The sequence below is a fragment of the Panthera pardus genome, unplaced genomic scaffold, assembly GCF_024362965.1.
Source record: "Panthera pardus isolate Hobbes unplaced genomic scaffold, ASM2436296v1 HiC_scaffold_27, whole genome shotgun sequence".
Classification (NCBI taxonomy): Eukaryota; Metazoa; Chordata; class Mammalia; order Carnivora; family Felidae; genus Panthera; species Panthera pardus.
In genome coordinates this window covers 117,558,180-117,582,236 of record NW_026526843.1, presented here as the reverse complement: position 1 = coordinate 117,582,236, position 24,057 = coordinate 117,558,180, and the positions used below count along the sequence as shown (strand labels likewise).

General features: G+C 43.2%; 1 protein-coding gene across 7 annotated transcripts in view; it reads right to left on the bottom strand.

The window, feature by feature from the left end:
* The window catches only part of MID1 (midline 1), a 547,050-nt gene that overhangs the window by 62,828 nt on the left and 460,165 nt on the right, over positions 1-24,057 (bottom strand). For all 7 annotated transcript variants that reach the window (XM_019417856.2, XM_019417859.2, XM_053891845.1 and 4 more), the window contains one exon: positions 3,868-3,963. In XM_019417856.2, coding sequence (XP_019273401.1) covers positions 3,868-3,963 — 96 coding nt within the window. The remainder of the gene's footprint in view (positions 1-3,867; positions 3,964-24,057) is intronic.

Here is a 24,057-nt window from a genome sequence, read left to right as displayed (position 1 = left end):
AAGGAATTTGTTTAAAAAAAAAAAAAAAAAAGCCTTTGTCTTCTCCACTCTGATCTGGCAATTAATTAGTCACCCTTGCCCAGTCTTTCTTTACCATCTCTCAGTGGATTTAGTCATTGGCCACCCGTAATCCCCCAAAGGAACATCTCTTTTGTGCCCAGGTGTTATAGTCTCTGTGAAAGGACTCGATTCTCAGAATGTGTGGAGAATTTGAAACATGTCAGTATTTGCTTAACTAAACTAGGCCCTCTGATTTTGAAAATAAAACGGGGAGGAGGCTGAGACGAACTAACGTTACACTCATCCCAACGGAATTCTCTAATGTCTTCCTCTCCTGAAGAAACCAAAGCCCAGTGGCTAAAAACCCACTCATTTTTAGAATCCCAGCCACCACATCACACACACACGTTTTGGGAGTCTACCTGATACTGTTCTTTTCAGTATCTCTCCCCTCCTGAGGCCTGAACCGCCTCGGCCTTCATTCTAGTTTTAAAAAGATTTGGGGCGCCCGGGTGGCTCAGTCTGCTAAGCATCTGACTCTTGATTTCGGCTCAGGTCATGATCTCACGGGTCGTGATTTCGAGCCCCGCGTCAGGCTCCGTGCTGCCCGCGGAGCCTGCTTGGGATTCTGTCTCTCTCTCTCTCTCTCTCTCTCTGCCCCTCCCCTGCTCGCTCTCTGCCTCTCTCTCAAAATAAACAAAAATAAACTCACATTAAAAGAAAGATTTGGTACTTACTGTCTAAGAGCCATTTCATTTGCTTACCCTCGCTGTAAAAACAAGTTATGAAACAATGGGGATGTGTGGGGGGAGGGAGACCTTCAAACTCTTTTCATTCTAAAGAAAAGCAGAAGTGAATCCCAGGAAGGAGGTGTGGACTTATAAGGATGTGGCATTTCCTCAGGATCTGGTGGGAATTCGTTGATTTGATTTACAACAATTGAGAGTCACGGGATTATTTTCCCTAGGAATGCTCATGCCCGAAAACAAGGACACCTTCAGGAAGAGGAAAAGGAAGAAATACAGTCTAGGAACCTAGGATGCGAACCAGGAAATTCTTTTCCACCGCCTGCATTTAAAAGTGCCTGACAAACTCCACTGGCTTTTTGGAGTTCAGTAGTGCGCAGTGAGGTTTTCCCTTGGGTGTGCACTTAGTGCATTTTGCACGAAGAGGTCCATACGAACTTTCCATTAGCCAAAAATACCACTTCCTGAAAAGAATCAGGGATGCCAGGTGTCGCTGTGAAAATTACCCAAGTCTCTATGTTCCTCAATCCCTCATTAAACTTTCAAGAGCACATATAGCTAGACGAGGATGCAATTATTAAAGCCCACCTAGCTCTCAGCTCTCGAAAGCCGGCTCCTACGGATCCCCCCGACACACCTTGCGTGTCTACAGAACGAACTACTTGCTCTGCGCACACACACTCTTTCTCATTCTATCCCCGCGCCTCGGTTTCAAGGCCGCCTACCCTTGGAGGCGGGCTCACAGCAGGCACTGCCTTTGGGACACCCAGCCGGAAGAAACGTCTTGCTTCTCTGAAATTCCAAGTACGGGGTCCGTACCTCTCTTACGGCAATTAGTTTCCGATTTGGCATTGTGGTTACTGTTTTGTCTTGGACAAGATGGTGGGCCCTCGGCACCCAGCACAGTGCAGGCCCCACACACGAACGGAACGAACAGACTAGCGTGACGCTTTAACCAACCGAAGCCACCGGCCGGAAGCAAAAATTTACACCCTCGCCCGGAAATATCTGTGTAGTGAACACAACTCATAGATCAACGGTGTCCAGGACAGAGCAGCAAGTCACGTTAAGCTAAATTATCCAACACGCGGAAATAAGGCAACAAGAAGACTGTGCGCCCTTGCCGGGGCGGTGGGAGAACATCCTCCACCAAGGCCGCCCGAGGAAGGGTCATGTAACTCCTCAGGCTGGGATGTCACAGAGTTCGGCTTTCTATTTACTCTCAATCGAGGCTTAGTCTCTGCAAAGTTAAATGTCAACTTGGACACTTGGAGAAAACTGATGATATGCAACTCATTTTGCCCAAACGTTATGACTTTACTGCCCTTTACGTCACCAACCAGTTTTGCATTTCATTCAGCTACCTGATTCCGGCGCCCTTCCTCCCGCACTCCCACCCCATCCCCACCCCCACCCCCACCCCCACTGTTTGCCGGTCCTTCATCAGTGACCTCGATAAATCCTCAACGGACCCATTTGGTTATTGTATGAGAACTGGATGCTCAACTGCTGGGAAGTTACACTCTGAGAATATCGATAATTATGAATAAGAGACACATGTAAAAACATAGGTACTCCTCGCATCACTTTTCTACTCATAATTCATTTTCTTTCATTTTTGTCTAGAAGAAATTTCCCAAATACCAAATTTATTCACCTGCAAGCATTTCTTTCCATTTGGAGGCTTTGTTCGGAAACACAGTAAAATGAATGAATATTCTTTACTCCTTGTCTAGCATAACTTCTCATGGCCTACACGTGTCTCCTTGCAAGCCTGCTAAAATCAATTCAGTAGTAACTTTATTTATTTATTTGTTTATTTATTTATGTATGTTTATTTTTCAGAGAAAAAGCACACGAGCTGGGGAGGGGCAGAGAGAGAGGGAGACATACAGGCTCCGTGCTGTCAGCCAAGAGTCTGATGCGAGGCTCGAACCCACCAACCGGGAGATCACGACCTGAGCCGAAGCCGGACACTCAACCGACCGAGCCACCCAGGTGCCCCAGTAAGTAGCTTTATTTCGAAAGCCTTTATCACAGCTAAATATCTCATCTTTTGGCCTCAAAACAAAATCTGCTTATAAATTTCTATCAATCATTCGAAATTGCTGAACATCATAGAAAGCAGTTTTACACGTTACAACGATAGCATTTTGTAAATTCGAGCCATACTAATACCGCATTAGGAGCAAGACCGTTGTTCTGAAACCACTACCGGCCGTAATGGAAACCAGACCCTGAGTGCTTTAAGAAGTCACTAGCTGAAATTGAATGGAATGATCACCCAATCTGTAAAGGCTTTGTAAGATTTCCCCGTAAAACACAGGTAATTTCTTTTTTTTTTACTGGAGAGAAATTATTCTTTCTGATTGTCCTAAACGTCAAATGCCGTCACATCATAAAAATAAAATATAGCACGTGGATCATTCCATTTTGTTCATCCATTTATTCCTACAACACATATTCACTTTACCCTACAATAATGAAAACATTATGCTTGTTCACTGTTATTTACCATGTTGTTTAATCAACAAGGCTCAAAACGTTCCCTGGAGACACCCTTGCCACAAGTGAATCCATTCTAGGCACACTCTTGACTTAATCCCAACAAGTGGTCAATTTCATGGAAACATATGTGACAGCGAAGATGCATTTCATAGACACCTGCGGTGGGTTGAATCATGTTCTCCCCCCGCCCCCCGCCCCGGAAAAATTACATCCAAGTCCTAACTCCCGCCCGGTATCTGCGAATATGACCTTATCTGGAAGTAGGGTCTTTGCAGACGTAATCAAGTTGAAGTGAATTCGTGCTGGGGTAGGATGGCCCCCGTCCGACGACTGGTATCCCTGTAAGGAGGTTTGGTCATAGACACAGAGACACAGGGGGAAGGTCGTGGGAGCACAGAGGCAGAGACAGCAGTGGGGGCAAAACAAAGCAGTGCGTGGGGAGGGATTCTCCGAGGTTCTATTTCCTTCGATTTTGTGCATCTCTTCTATTTGGCTTCTCCAAACGATCTAATTTTAAGAAGGCTGCCATCTTAAAAATGCAAAAGCCGAGGGGATAAACCAGCCCAGCGGTCTGGCGGTTCTCACATGAAACACAGCGCACAGAGACACTCACCTCCACGTGCTGGCAGGTTTGGATGAGTTTAGCCAAGAGGGTCTCCAGTTCCGTGTTCCTCTTAATAAGGTTGGTGAGGTTACTCTCTAAGTTTTGCTGTTCAAAAAGAGAAGAAAAATATTATGCGGCATACTTTTAATACTTCAGCATACACAAAATTACTCATACTCAGGAAGAGCCGATCCATTTTTCAGAAACCTCAATGAAATCGACGCAGCTTTAAGGATTTATAGATTTAAGCTCGGCTTTGAGAAGCTGCATTTAAAAGAACCTTCAAAAACGGTTCAAATTTCATTCTTTTTGTTCCTGCTTCTCGTACGAACTCCGGCACATGTACCTGAATAATGAGTTATAGGTCACGAACTAGGGAGAAAGGAGGTAATTGGATTTCTACTTCTTTACCTGAATCAGAAATAGCAATAATATAAGGAGTATATTCCCACAGCAAATCAACCATTATTGGATTTTTAGGATTTACCATCTTACGGGCAGGCTGAGGTCAGCCCCTCAGAGGAAGGTTTGAATTATCCGGCTATCGCTGACATTATGACTATTTATAGGCATTTATGAGATATAAGAGGTCCTCGCCATACACATTTACTCACTCACGGTACGTTTTATTGCACACACTTCTTTTCTTTGCCTATCAACCTATCAATGCCAGATCAAATTTCCTTGAAGGCCACATTTTTCACATCACTATCCTGCTTACGAATCTAGAATTATTCCCTATTCCTTGAGAACATCAAAGTTAAAGCCCCCTGCAATGACTATTAAACCTCATTTTCAACCACAATAACCCACTTCTCATTCTTCGTTTATGCCATCCATTCATTTATCCACTCCTACAAGTACTTACGGAGTTTCTGCTAAAAGCCAGACTCTGAGAGATACTGGGGAAGCAAAGATAGAGACTCCCACTCCCCGTCCACAAGGAGATAGCACTGCCACTGGGTGAGAGATGCTCTAAGCGAGCCAAGGGGCAGAGTCGGGGCCACCTGGAGAAGGTTTCCCGGAGGACACAGTCTTTCCGCTGAGTCGGGAAGGATGGGCGCGGGTGGAAGGATGGGCGAGGGAGTGTCTGGGAGTGTCTGGCGAACAAGAGGGGATTTCTTGGGAAGATGGGATGGACGCGAAGGTGTGTGCGGGGAAGCGCGTTCCACGGGCAGGGGTTAGAACAATGTCACGGACCCAGATCAGGGCAAAGGATTAGGGCGACTATGCGTTTCAAAAGTCAGCCAGTTCACAAATTCAGCGGACATATGGGGCAGAAGGAAATTTTGTGGAAAAGAAAACAGATCGAGGATTTGTAATGCCATCTGAGAGAAAGGATTTGAAAAGAGTATGGGGGGCGGATTATGAAAATTAACAACTTCATAAAGGTGGTAATAGCTCATTACACGGTGAAATTGCTTTCTCAGAGCGTTTACTTCTCCTACTTTCCAAAAGTTTAGATTTAGGAAGGTGTATTCAGGAAAATAATCACTTTTATTTAACGGCTAAGATGTGTAAGTCAGAAGCAGAAATCTCTCTGGCCATTCTTAAGCAAGTTAAGCCTATTAATCTGGTCTTTATCCTATTGCCTGATTCTTTTTATTCCAAGGACCACCTTTTTCATTTCCCGCGGATTCTTTATCACAGCTCCCTCTTCTTGAATTACTTTCTCTTCCTGTTCCCAGGATGCAATTCCCTCCTTCATAATTTCAAGAGAACGAAACATTCTTATTTATTCCTCAGCCTATTCGAAAATTAAAAAAAAAGCAATTCCATATTTTCCTGCGTGCAACACTTCCCAAGAACCCGAACCCTTGATGACGGGGCTCGAGGTTGTTTCCCTGGCGAGGACCCTCCCACGAGACCCCCGTGTGTCAGAGAGGCACAGATCCTGGTATGACTCGGTGCCTCTGTTTCCTTCCCTGAGAATTCTATCTGGATCCAATTCCAGAGAAGGTGGGAGCGACGAGTCCAGGATGTACCTGGGGAGTCCTGGGTCTCCTGTCCCGTGCGGGATTGTCTCCGCCGTGTGCCCCTCAGGTCCCCACTGCTCTGTCTCGTCCCCACTTCTCATGAGCAGCCCAGTTTCAGCCTTCCCTCACCATTCTACATTTCCTTTCATTTCCAGTCCTCGGAGATTCTCCTCATGTTTATACACGGTTATTAGTCTATTTATTTATTTATTTATTTATTTATTTTTGAGAGAGACAGAGAGACAGAGCGCAAGTGGGGAAGGGGCAGAGAGAGAGAGAGAGAGAGAGAGAGAGAGGGAGACACAGAATCTGAAGCAGGCTCCGGGCTCTGAGCCATGAGCACAGAGCCCGACGCGGGGCTTGAACCCACGAACTGTGAGATCATGACCTGAGCCGGAGTCAGACGTTCGACCGACTGAGCCACCCGGGTGCCCCGGTTACTGGCTTTAAAATCCATTTGAAAATATTTTATCTGTAATTCTCATGTGTTCGGAACTCAGAGGGAGGTTCTGTACATATTTCATCCGGACTGGAAGACCAACACGAACTGTCAAACACTCAAAGAGTCTCAAATAGAAATATTTTAAAGGAGAAAAATGCCACCAATGATTTTATGGTCGGAGACCAGAGTATAATTTTGAGGCACTCCATTATTCAGTGTCGTCCTTGATCTAGATATGACTACTTTATGGTGTATTTGTCAACTTCTTTTGGTATGTTAATCTTAGGGAATCTTTTTACTTGTCTTTTTGGCTGACCCTTCAGAGCAGGAAATTTCTAGGGAAAGACATCACCTAACTGTTTACAGTTCAGCTATCACAGGTATGAGTTTTCTAAAGCGAGTCAGCAAAAGAGAGCCGAATAAATATAATCTAACACATTTAGATTTTACAAACATCTGCTTGCTTCCCCTCCCTTTATTGAGCATACATCATGTATAAAAATCTGTTTTTAATCAACTAATGTGTAGACTAAAGCCTGTGGTTTAAACGCACTGACCTATCTAGATCCTTTGGGGTTATTCACATTTAAATAGTACAAGTGTTACTGAAGTCCACAAAGAATTACCGAGTCACTTACAAGCATAATAAAGGGAAGTGAAGCCGGGAGACACTTGTTTCCAAGAAGTACCAAAGGGACTGACAACACTTGCGAAGAAAGCCCGGGTAATGGGAAGGTAACAAAATCCAGCGCTCAGCGAACCATGCATCCAGAAGCTTCCACCACAGGGACTTCTGTGGAGTTTTCTAGAACTTAACTGTATCGCTAACATCCTGTGTGGCGGTCAGCAGGTCCTATAACCTCCTAATTTTGGCTGTGCTTTGTGCAGAAGAGAGATAATATTTTTTGGCATAAGGGTCGGGGGACTAAGCGTATGTAAGTACCCACTTCCCTGTGGATACCTAAGGAATTCTACAGAGTACCAAAAAAATAGTTTTAGTTTCCTGTTCTCACCTCGAAAACGTCAACGTATTTACATCTCCTTACGGTGCTGAGCTTTGTGGAGACCGAAGGAGGCAGGCCGGAGTGACCACACATGCAGAGTGAGGAGACGGGAGGGGGGGGGGGGGCTGCCCTCCCACCTGAATTCTCCTGGACAAGGGACTCTCGGGCTCAGTCTTCCCATCCACAATCTGGGCTACTGTCTAGGTCAGGGGAGAAAATGAACACGTACACCAGGAACCATCGAAACGCGTTCAGTTTGGTGTCGGTAGCAGGCACCACAAGGGGACCAACCCCGTGCCTCAGGCTTCCTGGTGACTTTAGGCTGCGAGCACCTGTTCTTGTCCTGTTCTTCTCCGCACTGGGGTTTTATCTGGCCCCAGGCAGAGCAGGCTGGGGTGCTGGGGAGAACAAGGGGAAGCTGATGCCTCTAGGGGCAGTAGGTGGATGAAAAGCCCAGTTTCCCTCATCTCCCAGGTGGGAGCGCTCTGAGTCGTGCCCCGTAACATCTTCCAGAGAGCCCCAGCGAGAGGGGCCCAGTGGCCCACAGCAACAACCTGCTCCAGTCCACACCCTCTTTCCGCTTCCTTCCCTTCTTGGTCCCGCTTCCCCTCTGCCCTACAGATGCCTCCCGGGTCACCTTCCAACGTGGATTGCGAGCCATGCTCTTCTTCCGGGAGAACTCAACTGAAAGTTTACTGGGAAAATAATCCTAGTGTATTATTTTTAAAAAATTTTTTTAATGTTCATTTATTTTTGAGAGACAGAGCACGGGAGGGGAAGGGGCAGAGAGAGAGAGAGAGAGAGAGAGAGAGAGGGAGACACAGAATCCGAAGCGGGCTCCAGGCTCTGAGCTGTCAGCACAGAGCCTGATGCGGGGCTCGAACTCATGAACCGAACCATGAGATCATGACCTGAGCCAAAGTCGGACACTTAACTGACTGCACCACCCAGGAGCCCCCTAATCCATTATTTATGAGTACACCTTCTTATGAGTAATAGCCACATTAGTAAAAAAGGATTTTGGGGCGCCTGGGTGGCTCAGTCGGTTGAGCCTCCGACTTCGGCTCAGGTCGTGATCTCGCGGTCTGTGAGTTCAAGCCCCGCATCGGGCTCTGTGCTGACAGCTCAGAGCCTGGAGCCTGCTTCGGATTCCGTGTCTCCCTCTCTTTCTGCCCCTCCCCCGCTCATGTTCTGTCTCTCTCTGTCAAAAATAAATAAAAATAAAAAAGATTTCTTTCCTTTTGAAAGACATGTGCAAATACAAGAAGAGATTGTTTTCTCTTCCTCCATTTTTCTTTTTTCTAGAGGTCACATATCTTCCGAATTCCAGGCTCAAAACCAGGAGTCACCGGAAATACAATGTCCGCCACAAATGTGAATCACATTTAAAATTTTCTAATAGTCATGTTAAAAAACAAAAGTAAAAAGAATCAGTTAAAATTAATTTTAAGACTATATTTTACCTAATTCAACAACCAAAATATTATTTCAACCTGTGATGAATATTAAAAAAAACTGATGAGCTGGGGGCGCTGGCTGGCTCAGTCAGTGGAACAGGAGACTCTTGATCTTGGGGTTGTGAGTTCAAGCCCCACCATGGTTGTAGAGATGACTTAAAAACAAAATCTTAAAGAAAAACTGATGAGCTATTTTACATTATTTTCGTTTCTTTTTACTAAGTCTTTGGAGTCTGGTATGTGTTTTATACATGTAACACATAAATAATTCAAGACGGTCCTTCTAAAAGTAAAGATACACGATGGTCCTTCTGCAAGACGGATTTGGTGTCTTAATATTAAGCCAATGATTGGACTGATAACCGGAAAGGATGCTAATTTTTCCCATAACTTTTTTTTCTACTGTTTGAGAGAGACAGAGAGACAGAGAGACAGAGTGTGAGCAGGGGAGGGGCAGAAAGAGAGGGAGACATGGAATCTGAAGCAGGCTCTACGCTCCGAGGTGTCAGCACAGAGCCCGACCCCAGGGGCTCGAACCCACGAACCGCGAGATCATGACCTGAGCCAGAGTCGGATGCTTAACCGACGGAGCCACCCAGGCGCCCCCCACGTCATGTAGTTTTCAGTGAGGGTTGTCGGAGCTGATGCTTTAACAGTCCAGGGCAGGATAGCGGGTTTCACACCAATCTCAATACGAGCCTGTAGGCATCGGATATGGACACCAGCCGAGAATAGTCAATGCAACTTAACAGATGAGCTTTGTATTTCCACATACGCTGATCCCTAATCGAATAGCAAGGTAAGCAGACAAAAATACTGCTAATTTTAGCCTTTGGAGACCCGTACCTAAGAATCAGGTTGCAGGGAATTAATGACTTGTCATTGAGTGCTACTATTAAAATGTATGCCTGAAACAGGAGATTTCAGTAATTCCTTTCGGGTTTATCCAGGCCTTAAAGAATGTTTGCTCTTATTCCGAAGTCAATGCTTGAAAATGTCTTTAAAGTATAATATTAAGTCTGGATGCCTTTCAAGGCAAACACAGATCTGGCTTGTTTCATGCCATAATATTCAGAGCGACATTCAGGAACCGTGTTTGTAGCTCTGACATCCAACACCACCGCTCCAGCACCATCAGGATATGAACACGTTGAGTGCCACAATCCATACATTTTCTTCTAAGAAACTTTAATCACAATCCTTAATACGAAAACACACCCGTATTAACACATGCCACCTGCGTGAAGGCAAAAACTCTTTATATACGTAACGAAACACTTAAGATGTTTTAATTACATCGCAGGAGTTTAAGGTTCAACTCATGACGGACCGCGGATACGTGTGATTTATGCTGGTTTTATTTTTTAATGCCTTTTTTCATTGGTTATGATAGCTAACATTTCCAAATGCCCTGGCAAGACAGGCCGCCCAGGGAACTTCAAAAACATAATAAAACTCCATCTACATACAAATTTAAGTCTAGTGTTCCGTGGACTACAATTTGAGCCATTTTGATACGCGATACTGTATTTACCTTGTCAGGTTTTATTTGATAGTTCTATATTAATTCCACAGAACCTGCTCCATATAGTTATAAATTCCATCATCCAGAGTTCGGGGTTTATATTCTAATCTGGTAGTCAATAATACACAGAGAGCAATTTTTAAATACCATTTATGGTCTAGAAGAGCTTTCAGATTTTAATGGAGATAGGTAAATATCTCAGTAGAGTTAGATTCACCTAGTTCTAATTTTAGCAGATCCAACAACTCCTCATCCCCTGGCCTTATTTCTGCCGGTAATAAGAGAGGCGAGCAACGGACCCGTAACCACATGTGTCACTTTTGAGAATCAATACTGAGGTGAAGGAAGCTGGATTACTAGGAACCTCTGAAAATCTGAAATGTAGAAATTCCCATTGCAAAATTTGTGCCCATAGAGAAGTATTTCAGATAAAACGATTGTAACTTTTATCAGCGGAACACACAGGAAGCATTTCCTAGGATTATGGCGTAAGTGGAAGGGCCGTGAAGGTCCAATTTGGCAGCTCTTTTGCTGCCTTTCTCTGCTCATTTGCCCCTATCCAGGCTCTGGAATCGGCCTCCACACAGCACATAAGAGGCAACCAGCTGTCAGTCCAGAATTAGATGGTGAAGGGGCGCCTGGGTGGCTCAGTTGGTTGAGCGGCGGACTTCGGCCCAGGTCATGATCTCATAGTTCATGGGTTCAAGCCCCGCGTCGGGTTCTACACTGACAGCTCGAGCCTGGAGCCTGCTTCAGAATCTGTGTCTCCCTCTCTCTCTGCCCCTCCTTTGCTTGTGTTCTCTCTCTCTCTCTTTCTCTCTCTCAAAAATGATAAATAAACTTAAAAAAAAAAGAATTAGATGGTGAAAAGATCATGGAAATATCGGAAAACAGACTGACAGTAGTAGTTGATTATTTCTGCTCAAAAGAAAAGCTTTCAAGTTGGGGAAATCTGAATCTCCCAGAGCAGGGGACGACGGCACTGTACAGCCCGCAGACCAAATCCCGCCTGCCACCTGTTTGTGTATGGCTTGCCAGCTCAGAATGGTTTTGACATTTTCAAATTGTTTGAAAAAATGAAAAGGTAAAATTTTGTGACCCACGAAGAGTATATGAAATTCAAATTTCTGCGTCCATGACGTTTTACGGGAGCACAAAAAGTGTCATTTGTTTAAGGGTTGGCTGTTGCCACTTAGGAGCCACAATGACAGAGTTGATTACTGGTCCTTTGCAGAAAGTTGGTCTCCTTAGAAACAATAAAAACATCTTAAAAAAAATAACCTCAACACTTTTTATTGGCTAATACGGAGTGCTTTCTCTGTTGGTCCAAATCATTTTAAAATTTCAACAACTCAGCTCACTTAACATTTTCTTTATTAAAAACAAATCTTTTTTAATGTTTATTTATTTTTGAGAGACAGAGAAAGACAGAGCACGAGCAGGGAGGAGCAGAAAGAGAGGGAGACACAGATTCTGAAGCAGGCTCCGGGCTCCGAGCTGTCAGCGCAGAGCCCGACGTGGGGCCTGAACCCATGAACCGTGGAGACCGTGACCTGAGCCAAAGTCGGACGCTCAACTGACTGAGCCGCTCAGGCGCCCCTCACTTAACATTTTCAATCCGTGCTATGAGAGCGGAGGAATATGCCTAAAATTTCAATCACTCAGCGACCCAAAATTCTAAAGAAGACTCTTTTCGTTTCTTTTTGTTGGCTACCAAAACGATTTTTAATTCATAAAAGAAAACAATGGCTTTCAAGCATGGGTGAAACGCAAATGTCCGAGTCAATTCCTCTGTCAACTTTTGCTCAGAGAAGCAGAAGATCCAGGCTGAAAAAGGCTCAGAAAGGACCTCATATGGAATCAAGGTTGTTCCAGCAAGAGCATGGTGGGTAAAGACGGCAGCGAGCACAGGGATCAGTCAGTTCTTTCCGACATGTGAATAAGTGTCAAGCGTTGGGTTGCAGGTACACACCGAGTGTGGAATCACTCGTTAATCGCTTTTTCCATCCACTCGACTTTCCTCAGTCTTTTTTCTTAATCATAAGACACACCTCAAAGGGGTCCTTAGAGCACAAGATAATTAATGTCTGTAAAATCCCCTGAAACTGATGAACGTCATACACCTTGTTTGTATATGTCACTTCGAGCTTTACTTCCTCCATCACTCAGAGATTGAATAATCTTGATCTTATCCCCTTTCCTCCGTTTTAAGTAGATGATGACATTGTTAGATACTCATTAACGAACATGTTCTGACTTTTCTACTTAAATAGGGTTTTAATACCATCAAACATTTTTATCAGACCTGAGTGTCTCATGGTGGATGTTTAGCCTTCAACGAATGGAAATATAGTTGAGTCTTTGATCTAATAATTTGGCATCGGTCACTCTGATTTGCTTTGTTTCTATAGCAACATTTATCTCCTCAAACTTTTAGGTTTTAGAGGAATATGCCTTTTCTGGACCAGCTGCTGAAAATGATTATTAAAATTCAATACATGGGCAGCTCTGCTCTTGAATTTGTGGCATTCCCAAGAAGGATTCATATTGTTCACAAAATTCATATCCCCATCTGGGAGGTGCAAAAAGTATTAAAGCCAAGGGAGGTTACACTCTTTGACTCAAAAAAATAGATTAAAATTCCATTCCATCCAAAGGGGTCTGGTCTGTTAAGAATTTACAAAATCAATGTTAGTAAGAGAATTCCCCATTTGGGACAGCCTAGAGAATCAAAGAAGAATATGAAAGCATGCCATTGTTTCTCAGCCCTGAATAACCTTCAAAGACAGAACCTTCCTTGGGTTTTAGACCTTTGAATCTCAAATTCCTTGAATTCAAACCGCATCCTTCGTCCCTGACTTGACCATCTTTACTCAGCCATTTCCTCCTCATTTAGTAGGACCGATTCTGCCTTTGTCCAATCAAGGTGATTTTCATGGAGTCGAAATTAAAAACACATAGAAGTTATGGAAGGAAGGGAGGAAGGGAGGAAGGAGGGAAGGAAGGAAGGGAGGGAGGGAGGGAGGGAGATGATGCCGGATCACAGGGTAAGTGGTTCCCACCCTGGCCTGTTTGCTGCAATCACCTGGGGAACTGAACAAACACCACGCTCAATCTACACCCAACCAGAGTCTGAATTACTTAGGCTGGGGTAAGGTCCAGGGATTGGAATCTTGAAAACTCCCCAGGAGATTCTAATGTGTAGCCAAAAGCAAGAACTATTGCTCAAAACTGAGACATCGGGCTGCTGAATCTTTGGGTCTATAACACAGTGGACACAAATTCATAACTTACTCACTTTACTAGTTTTACACTGTAAGATTTATTCAGAATAAAAAGAGTCTTTTTTTGTAATGCAGCATATACATATAGTGAGTGCAGGGATAAAAGTACATACAGATGTCGCTAGAAGTGTGAATTTATGGGAATTTGTCATAGAAAAGCCCAGGAACCTTACTAAAACAGTGCTTTGCAGGCAACACTGATTATTACGGTTCAGAAATTCAGAGGACTTTTTTGACTGGAAACTACAGGGCAATACTTTGTTGAATCACTCAAGTATTCCTAACGGCTAAAAAGAACTTCTGGGGGTGCCTGGGTGGCTCAGTCGGTTGAGCATCTGACTTCGGCTCAGGTCATGATCTCACGGCCCATGAGTTAAAGCCCCGCGTCAGGCTCTGGGCTGACAGCTCGGAGCCTGGAGTCTGCTTCCGATTCTGTGTCTCCCTCTCTCTCTGCCCCTTTCCCGCTCACAGTCTCTCTCTCTCTCTCTCTCTCTCTCAAAATAAATAAACATTAAAAAAATTTTTTTAGAAAGAACTTCTGGTTACCTTGCAACCTATTACTATCATACCAACTTAGTTTGTTGATTTCCGCAGTAATTATCTCACCAGAAATATAACAGAAGTATGATACAGATGTTTATAATCCAACAAGATTTTTTAATGTGGTAAATCAAAGATGTAGGGGGGAAATGTTAAGAACTCTCGATGACAAAACAATAGATTCACTGCCCTACCCAGATTCTTTGAAAGGTCAACTCCGGCAACACAACTGCCCTGAAGACTAGAAAAGCCTCTAGACTAAAAGGTAAAATGCAAATATTTACAATGATGGAAACCGCAGTGAAACCATTTCATTCCTTCCATCTTTGTCCATAATATTCTGTGTCTTTGATCGAGAGCCACCTGTCTACTGGCCAAAAAAAATAATAAAATAAATAAAAATAATAATAATAATTCTAGAGAGTGAATTATTTTACTTGTGGTGCTTTACAAAAAAAAAAAAAAAATGATTAAGCCATTTTCCCAGAGTTGGTTTGTGTATACATGACTAAAGACGTTTTAAGGTTCAATGTATTTCGGAAATGAACAAACTCCCATTTCCCCGGAATATATCCTGGTTTGCACATACAATGTTTTGCTAAAGAGGAAGTCAAAGAATAAATGTCGCTTTAAAAAAAAATGTTTAAAGCCATTTGCTTTTAACCCAGTGAGAGAAAACTGTCCAATATTCGGAGAACTGGAAGGAGACTTGCCAGTTAAAACAATTACGAATTACAAAGTCCCATCTTGTCCTGTCCATAGAGTCTAGTTTGCAAAATGTAGCGTGGACCAAGCTCTCCTCCCCGGGGAGCTGGTTGGAAAGGCAAACTCTTGGGCCCCGCCCCAGACCTGCTGAATGAGAAACTCGAGGCGGCCCAGATCCTGTGATTTAATAAGCCCTCCAGGGGATTCTGGGGAGTGCTAAAGTTTGAGAACCACTTACCTGAATGTTGTGACACTCTGGGGGGGGGGGGCAGGGGAAGTAAAATTTTTACAGAGAAGAGAAGCTAAGTGGGGGGTAACTAATGCCTGTGCTGTTCTTTTGATCCTATTACTCAGTCTTTGTCATCAGGCCTTATTCTTGGCCCCTAGCTCCTTCAGTCTCCACTGGGAAACAGGGGTGAAACAAGGCAGGGCTGGAGAATTTGGGCAGTGCGGGGAGATGACCCCATGTCATGGCAGACGGAAGGCTTGGGAATGAATGTGTACCTCAGTCAACCGTGCTTTTTACCCCGTCACCATTGGCAAGTCTGAATTGCTTTTTCTAATAAAAACATAGATAGAACTCAGATGTTCAGAAAGTTCCAGGAAAAAAAAAAATCAGTCTTGGTGAAGTTGCCCCAGTGTATTCTCAATTACTTATAAATGCTGTTTTGAAAAATGTTTAAGTGGTGTTGAAAGGGGGAGAGGGCAGTCAGCCAGCAGAGGACCCAAACTCATCTGTTTATGATGAAAACATAATGCCACCCCCCCCCCAACTGGTTGAAGTAAGTGCACCTCTTTAAGATTTGGCTTGACACAAAACACACAAAGCTGAAAGCAAACGTTAAAGTTCGCTCTCAGAACGTTTCAGCGTGACTTTTGTCATCTGATTTTCAAATGTCTGTGATCTTGGTTGACCACTGTGATCGGACACTCCAGGGAGGTCGAACGCTAACCCATGACGTCAGAGACGGCTCGACAGTTCAACGGTGACAGTAAATCATATAGTGGCCTTCCACTAACCATTGTTTTTCTCTAATGCGTTAGTTTTATTTGAATGGAGCGTCCCTTATATAGCTAATGAATACATTTTCAAATCAAACACATTTTACTATAATTAAAGGCAGACTTTAGCACTGCGTAATTTTGACTGCAAGTGAGTCTTACACCAGAATGTGTTCTTTCCATCTCCAAACAATGATGACAAAACAGTGACTTCATATATACCACACACACACACACACACACACACACACACAGACACGTATATACATACATATGCCTCAGCCATAAATATTGCCTCAGCCAACATGTATTCTTTTCCAGCTTTGACTCTCTCCTCTATCCTGATAATATTCAAAGTTTGACCTCAGATCTCAAGTGTGACCTAAACTTTGGTCTCTTGTTCCCAAAGCTTTGATGCTACCTTATTTTATTTTTTTTTTAATTTTTTTAACGTTTTTATTTATTTTTGAGACAGAGAGACAGAGCATGAATGGGGGAGGGGCAGAGAGAGAGAGGGAGACACAGAATCGGAAGCAGGCTCCAGGCTCTGAGCCATCAGCCCAGAGCCCGACGCGGGGCTCGAACTCACAGACTGTGAGATCGTGACCTGAGCCGAAGTCAGACGCTTAACCGACTGAGCCACCCAGGCGCCCCAATGCTACCTTATTTTAAACTCAACTTTCTTAACAGCATCATCTGCCCCTTTGAAATTTCACTCCATTTTCTAGTCTTTACAAAGGATAATGACCATTCTCCAGGCGAGAACTAAACTCAACATACTCTTAGACTTTGACCTCTCCTTCATGCATTCTATCAACCACTCTCTAGGGTTGCCTGGTTGTCTATTAGAAGGCCCCTTGACTTCAGCTTTCCCTTTTCTTCTCAAGGTTACCACTCTAACCATCTTCTTCCGAGAAGTGTTGGTTTTCATCCCTCTAATTTTTGCCCAGCCAAGCGGGTCCATGCGTGGTCACCAAGGTAATCTTCTGAGTAAGTTTGTATTACTATAGTATCACATGATCACAAGTCCAAAAGCTGTCTAGTCTTAATTTCCCCAGTAGAAGCCAGCTATAATCACTACTGCCCTGCAGAATGAACACTGCACTTCAGATAAACTGTCTGAGGTCGTGTCTTTCTACTTACCTAGAATTTTTTTCGTTCCACCCTCCAGCACTCTGCTGAGAATCTAGCCGACTGCTCTACACGCAAATTGAGGCACCAATAAGTGCTTGCTTGACAAAGGAGTACATGAATAATAATTAATGCAACTAAAGATTTCCTGTCTATAACAGAAATCACACAAAGCCAAATCAGAATTCTCTTTCAAACTCGGATAGGATTAAATCATACGTTTCTGAAGACATCAATACATATTTGAGACATCAAGCCAGAGTTCACTATAGTATAAAAACACTTTGATTAAATTAGTTTCAGAAACTGCTCTCTGGCCAAGGAGCTATCTACTACGCATTGGATCAGGCAATAAATCTTGGACTGTATGTGCTGACAGGTGTAAGATGGTTTATTGAATTGTAAGACAAGGAATTGTAAGGCATTACTAAGAAAATCCATACTCTCTTGCAATGCAACCTTATTTTACTTAACAAAAGGAATTTAAGAGGATACTATACTGTTAAAGTAATCGCACGAATGCTTCCCATACATCGTTAATTGTATATATTAAAAATAATCCAGGAATGAAATCATTAGATTGTGCTGCTGGCTCTAGATCAGACAGATGACTTAATAATGATCCATTTCCCTGAAATAAAGCTCATTTCTGCCTGGTAATAATCAGAGAATTTACACTACCTGTGACCTTCAATACTCTTTTATCTGGTTTTTCTTTGCAATGTTATTCCTTTTTACACAATACCTAAAGAAACTGAGCCCATATATTTAACTTTCTCTTCATGATTGAACTTCATTATAACGATTTCCCGAATTTTTCCATTTAACCAGTTCCTTGAAAATTACCACTAACCATTTGCAGCTATAAGCTTCCCCAATAACCAAAAAAACCCCCAATTTTTTCATTAAAAAACTGTACCTAAGGGGACTTTCATGTTGGTTTAACGAAAAATGGCATCTTGGGTGCTCAGGATACAAGGGCAACCTGACATGTCCTCGGAGAGGTTGGTACAATTATGCCACGATCTACACGTAGAACAGTGTGGAGGTGTGCCAATCAGAAAGGTGCGTTTTGTTTTGTCAAGATGGAATGATATTGCTAGAGAATTTGATATTCCTGCCCTTGGCCTCTAGCTCCCAAAGAGTATTCTAGCCCTAAACAAAATCCTAGGTCCAGAAAAGAGATCTCCTTAGGAGCCCTCTCTAGCATAGGATGCTAAAGAGATTTGATTCTGGCGAGAACCAGCCCTTAGGGTCAGAGGGAGGCTGAAAGATAGTGGGTAGGTGGGTTCCTGGCTCCTTGTGGAAACCAGAGCTGTTCACGTGAATCTTAATGACCATTTACTTCCTGAAACCTTATGGAGGAAATCTGGGCCAACAGTTATTGGACACAGCAACATCCGAAGTGTCTCTATTAAATACGCTCCTGTTGTATAGAGAATAGGACGACTGGGCCTCTGTTCATCACCATTGTACAAGAGATTCATTAAGTGGGCATGGAACCTCAGATCAAAGCATCCTGCACGCTTCCTGCAAGACTTTAAAGAGCCGACCTCTCTAAAGGGCCTTTGCAAGGTTCCAAGATCTGAGAGACTCCCCAAGTCTTAAGAGCACCAAGTAGTTAGGAAATCAGTCAAAAGACTTCTGCCTATAACCTGAGTCTGTTTCCTGGGCTGCTGGTATTCCACACAAACAGTTCTGGCTGTGGTCTGTAGCATGCTCTGTGGTGCACAGAAAGAGATTCAGAACAAAAGTAGCTCAATTACAATCCGATGCATTGTTTCAAAGTATGGGAGTCAGCGTGTCCTTGATCATCGGAGACCCGGTATCTCACCCTCGGAGGGGATTCCAGGGATAGGATACGGAGTTCTATCCGAATTGAATCTACGGCATAAGCAACGAGGATCCCACCCACACAGTCAACTTGGTACACATTAAGTCTCCCAGTGCCAATATTCTCTAGTAACACATTCAGAGATTCCCCCTGCCTCTTCTTCTTGTTAGAAAACTTCAGATACAAAAGACGTGAACTCCCTCGAAGGAAAGCATCATTAGGACAGGACTCCGGTCTCACTTTTTCCCCAGTGGATTCAAAATACCTGATACCATGTTTGCTGCATAGCAGATTCTAGAGAATTTGCTAGAGAAATGGGTGGATGAATGGGTGAGTGGATAGATGGATGGGAGGGTGGGTGAATGAATGAGGGCTCCTACAGAGTTTAGGAAAATAATGTGGCACGTTAGTCCCAAATCCTGAGAAAGAATTAAGGTGATGCAGAAAGTTCTCAGATTATACTGTTCTCATAGTTATCCTGGTGCCACCGAAGAGTTGGAAATATTTCCGGTTCTCGTAAATGAACACTTCTGATTCTATCGAGAGCTTTCTAGAAGGATCCACACACTTGGTAATTGGACATTCTGTGGAAGATACCAAAGGCAGTGGACCTATCTGCCTCCTTCTCTGTGAAAAAGCTTGATTCTCTCCACTGTATGTGCTGAAAAGAAAGGCCTTGCCCTCAGGGCGACATTTCTCCTGTGGCGGGAAAGTTGCTGTTGCAAATTAGCAGAGTAGATGCTTGTTTTTAGATTACAGACAAACAGAAAACACCGAGTTCAGGTGCTAGTAATAGGTTTTCCCTGCAGTGATTCACAACTGGTTATTACAACGTCTTAATGTCCGAAACACTAACTTTAAAACTGGAATCTGAAGAAAACATTTCATGCTACGTGCATTCCATCCCCTTGATAACCAATTACGTGTATCAGCACTGAACAACAAGGGGAAGTTGTCAACTGACAAGCATTTTCTTTCCTGTAGTCCTAAAATACAATGAGGGTTTAAAAATGAGGACACGGGTAGTTTTATGTTATTTGCATTTTATAGTATAGTGAAGTGTATCCTGAGGATGCGAGCCTGGAATTCTAGTTTAGGGTCCATCTCAGGAAGTATCCTAGAAATGTGAAAGGAAATTGGCAAAATGAGTTTAAAGCACAGAAATCCCAGGTGTGAATTTTCTGAGCACAGGTGGAGTAAATGAAGAGTCGGATAGAAGTATGTGGGGGACGAGGGGGAGGGGGAAGGCTTTACGGGAGAAACACCTTACTCCAAAGACTTTTGGGACCCTCCATGGCCAGGTATTTCCACTACGTTTCCCAGGCTTAATCACACTCCCCAGGACTGTGGTTCATTTGCTTCCAGGCTGCCATTTTACCATTTGACTCAAGAGTCAAATCTGTAAGGGGAGTTTTATCACCACTAATGCAACCCAGCATGGACCATGTTCCTACGGCACAGAATGAAATTTGGCAAAATCAATGGTCATTTAAAATGGCTAACAAACCTCTGGATCATATCAATTAAGTCCTTCATAGAATTTTCACCTACATTAAACATTACAAATGTACAGCTGGAAGGCATGTTAAAAAAAAAAAAAACACCCAACTGTATACATTACAACCCTTAATGTGTTTTGCAGATTTTTTTTAGAGGCTGGGATGAATCCAAATTGACCATGTGTATGCTGTCTTTGGCAATCATGTGGTTTTCCAAAACAATTATAAAAATAAAAGAAACATTTGCTCATTGCTACTAGTGTATACAATGTCTCCATAGGGTACTTTCTGCTGTCGGAATAGACGCTCAATACCTTTAAAAAATGTTGTAGCTCATTATTCACCAACGTCTGCCAGTTGTTGAGAAATGAAAGAGTCACGATGAGGGTTGGGGTGGGGGATTTAAGACTTAATGAACGTGGTGATTAACATCACAAATAGTGTCTAAACAAAAAGCTGAAGAAGCAAAGGACTGAACTTGAACCTTCACAGTTCCGGATGCTTTCTTTCCTACAACTAGTACATGAGTTTATAATGATAAGTAACATTTCAAAAATAACCATGGACGTAATCTAGCATCCAGATTTACTGGACAGTAACCTCCTTAACGACAATGGTATCTTTGTGCTAATCTTAACTTCTTCCCACGTGAACATGGAGTAGGATCAATCCATGTTTGCACGGCATCGGAATATATATGGACATTGGTGGCGGAGGAAGTGAAGTATTCCATTGCATCGTACTTCACACTCAAAGCTTTTCGAAGACACACCATCCACTTCACATGGGAAGGCCCCATCACAATTTTATTTAAGTTTCCTTTAGTTTCAAATTAAAAAGAAACAAAGAATTTTTAGTGCAATCAACCGCGGTGCATTAAGGGGAAGTCTTAGTCCAACGACCACATACCAAACATGTCATAATCTTCCCCATATGACACACTTACTGGCCTACGAGTGTTCACAACAATATCCACACCCCAAAGTCTACCTACTTTGAATCCAATTTGAGGTGTGCTAAGTATTCATCTGCTTCGAAAGATCAAATATGGACCACAAGATAAATCTCGATACCTTTGACGATGTTCGATTTTGCAATGCGTAGCAGCAGCAGCAGTAGTCATGATAACAGCAGCTAGCATTTATTGAACATACGCTGTGTGCCAAGTATTTTGCATATCTTACGGAGCTCTAGTCCCCTTCATAATGCTACAGGAATGCATTATTACCCCGATCTTTAGTGATGGAGAAACGCACTCCAAGAGCGTCACTTTCCCAAGTTGGCACAGCTAGTGAGTGCTGGAACTAGGCCCCTGAGCCCAGTTCTGTTTGATTCCAAGCTCGTTCTCCACCCCCCACAGCATCCAACTTTCGCGGCATCATCCTCTAAAAAGTCATTCATGTCCGTCACTTTCTTTTTTATTCCATTGTCACATGCCCAGAAGATGCCTCTTATGAGTACAACAGGTCGTGCTGGTTTTGCAAACGGAGACACCAAAGACAGAGTCAGTGTTTCAAAGGGAAGATTGGGATTTCCAAGGTTACACTGATGGGAGAAAAGCAAATAAGCAAGATTCTTCATCCGAGTGGCCCTGGTTAGAATCAAGAGGATTTGGAATCTCAGTCAACAGTAACTGCACCATACAGAAGGACCTCTGCTGGGCCAAGGCATGCTGGGAGCTGCTCACCAAGGACTTAATGAAAAGACCTTCATTTAGGAAATACTTGTCTATCATGAATTGAAATCTTCATCGGAAGACTTTTCCGCAAAAGGAAAATATTGTTCTATTTTAATATCCAACTCATTCTAAAAAAAAACCAACTCTGGGTCATTGACTTAATTTAGTTTCATAAAAAATAACAGGACTGAATCCAACTTAACAGTATAAATACATAAGATACTGGGGAGCCTGGGTGGCAGTCGGTTAAGCGTCCGACTTCGGCTCAGGTCATGATCTCACGGTTCGTGGGTTGGAGCCCCACGTCGGGCTCTGTGCTCACAGCTCGGAGCCTGGAGCCTGCTTCACATTCTGGGTCTCCCTCTCTCTCTGCCCCTTCCCTGCTCGTGCTCTGTCTCTATCAAACATAAATAAAACATTAAAGAAAAATTTTTAAATGTGGAATCTTGAGGCTAGATAATTAGACTTTCAACACATAGTAGGCGATTGTGATACCAGTTGACAAACTCTAAAGGTGATTTCTTTGGTTGTACATGCTGTACATGATTGAAAGAAATAAGATATTGTTCTTCACCCTTTCCTCAGTCTACAATTAGAGAAAGGTCCATATTTTCCTTCAGTGCATCTAGTAATCCCTTTGCCAAAGGGACTGAAGTCACACCAATATTCAGATCACAAAATTAAAAGAGAGGGAAGGGGCACCCGGGTGGCTCAGTCAGTTGAGCACCCAGCTCTTGATTTCAGCTCAGGTCATGATCTCGTGGTTCGTGGGATCAAGCCCCACGTTGGGCTCTGCGCTGACAGTGCAGAGCCTGCTTGGGATTCTCTGTCTCCCTCTCTGTCTCTCTGCCTCTCTCCCATTTGCTCGCTCTCTCTCTCTCTCTCTCTCTCTCTCTGTCTCTCTCAAAATAAATAAACATTAAAAAAATTTCTTTTAAAGACAGGGACATGTTCCTGGAAAACATCTTCAAAATGGGATGTGTGCCTGTGGTGACAAGATGATTATTTCTGAATGAAGGAGGGGGTGAGAGGAGAGAGAAACACATCCGAAGCAATGCCACTTTAACGTCCCCAAACAAGGCTGGGGTTGATTTGTTCTGTTGCTTTTAAAAACTTTCATTTGTCACTTTGTAGTAGTCCCAATTCTCATATTTTCTTAATTTCTTTTCTTCTTTAGTTCTGTTTGGCGGTGTTGGCTGCTGGAGTAAACTATGTATTTGAAAAAGCGTATAGTTTAGATTTCCAGAACTTCGAAAAAAATATTGAATATTGCCAGTGTGTTTTAAGTGGAACTCCCAAACAATAGCATGTCGTACATGGACTTCCCATGGGGTTTTAAGACCTTACAAGAGAAATGGCCAAGTCCCATGAGATTGCTTCCTCCACGTTTTGGGCACGCCTGAAATGTTCTGGCATTATGCTCTCGGCTTGTCTTTTATTGCGTGGAATTTATTACTTGGGAAATATTTTTGAAATATTTTAAAATAATAAGTAAGTATTCTTCGAGCAGTAACAGCAAAAACAAACAGAGGGGGAAAAACCGAGTTCTGAACTGTTTTTGTTTCATGAAAATTATTTTAATTTCAGCTATGTATAAATCATCATTCAAGGGCTTAGCGGCATTTAATGACCTCACTCCGTCTTCTTTATAGCTGTTTTCTCAATGATAATGTGAAACAAACAAACCTATTTTTTACAACATTTTCTATGCCTATTGTCCCCCCTACAAAGGCAACCTCAAGTGCAGAGCTTATCTGGATAAGGATCAGTTCAACCTTCAGCAAGCTGTCTTATCATCTAACACTTCCTTGTCAGAAGGAACGCATGGTATTAACTCATATCACCCATCTTCTAGTACAGTCCTTTGGAACACTTTATTTCATAAAACCGCTCAGGGCTATAAAACTCTCAACAGCACTGAAAAAATGACTCTCCCGGAGCCTCGGGAACCAAAGATTAAGGCAGCAGTGAAGTTTTACTAGGGCGGAGTAAGCCAAGTGGAAGAAGCAAACTTAGCTACAGCTGTCCTCACATCTGTGGGGGCATCACAGAGAGGGGGCATCACGGGGAAAGGGCACCGTAAAGAGGGGTGTCATAGAGATAGATAAGGGACACTTCCTGT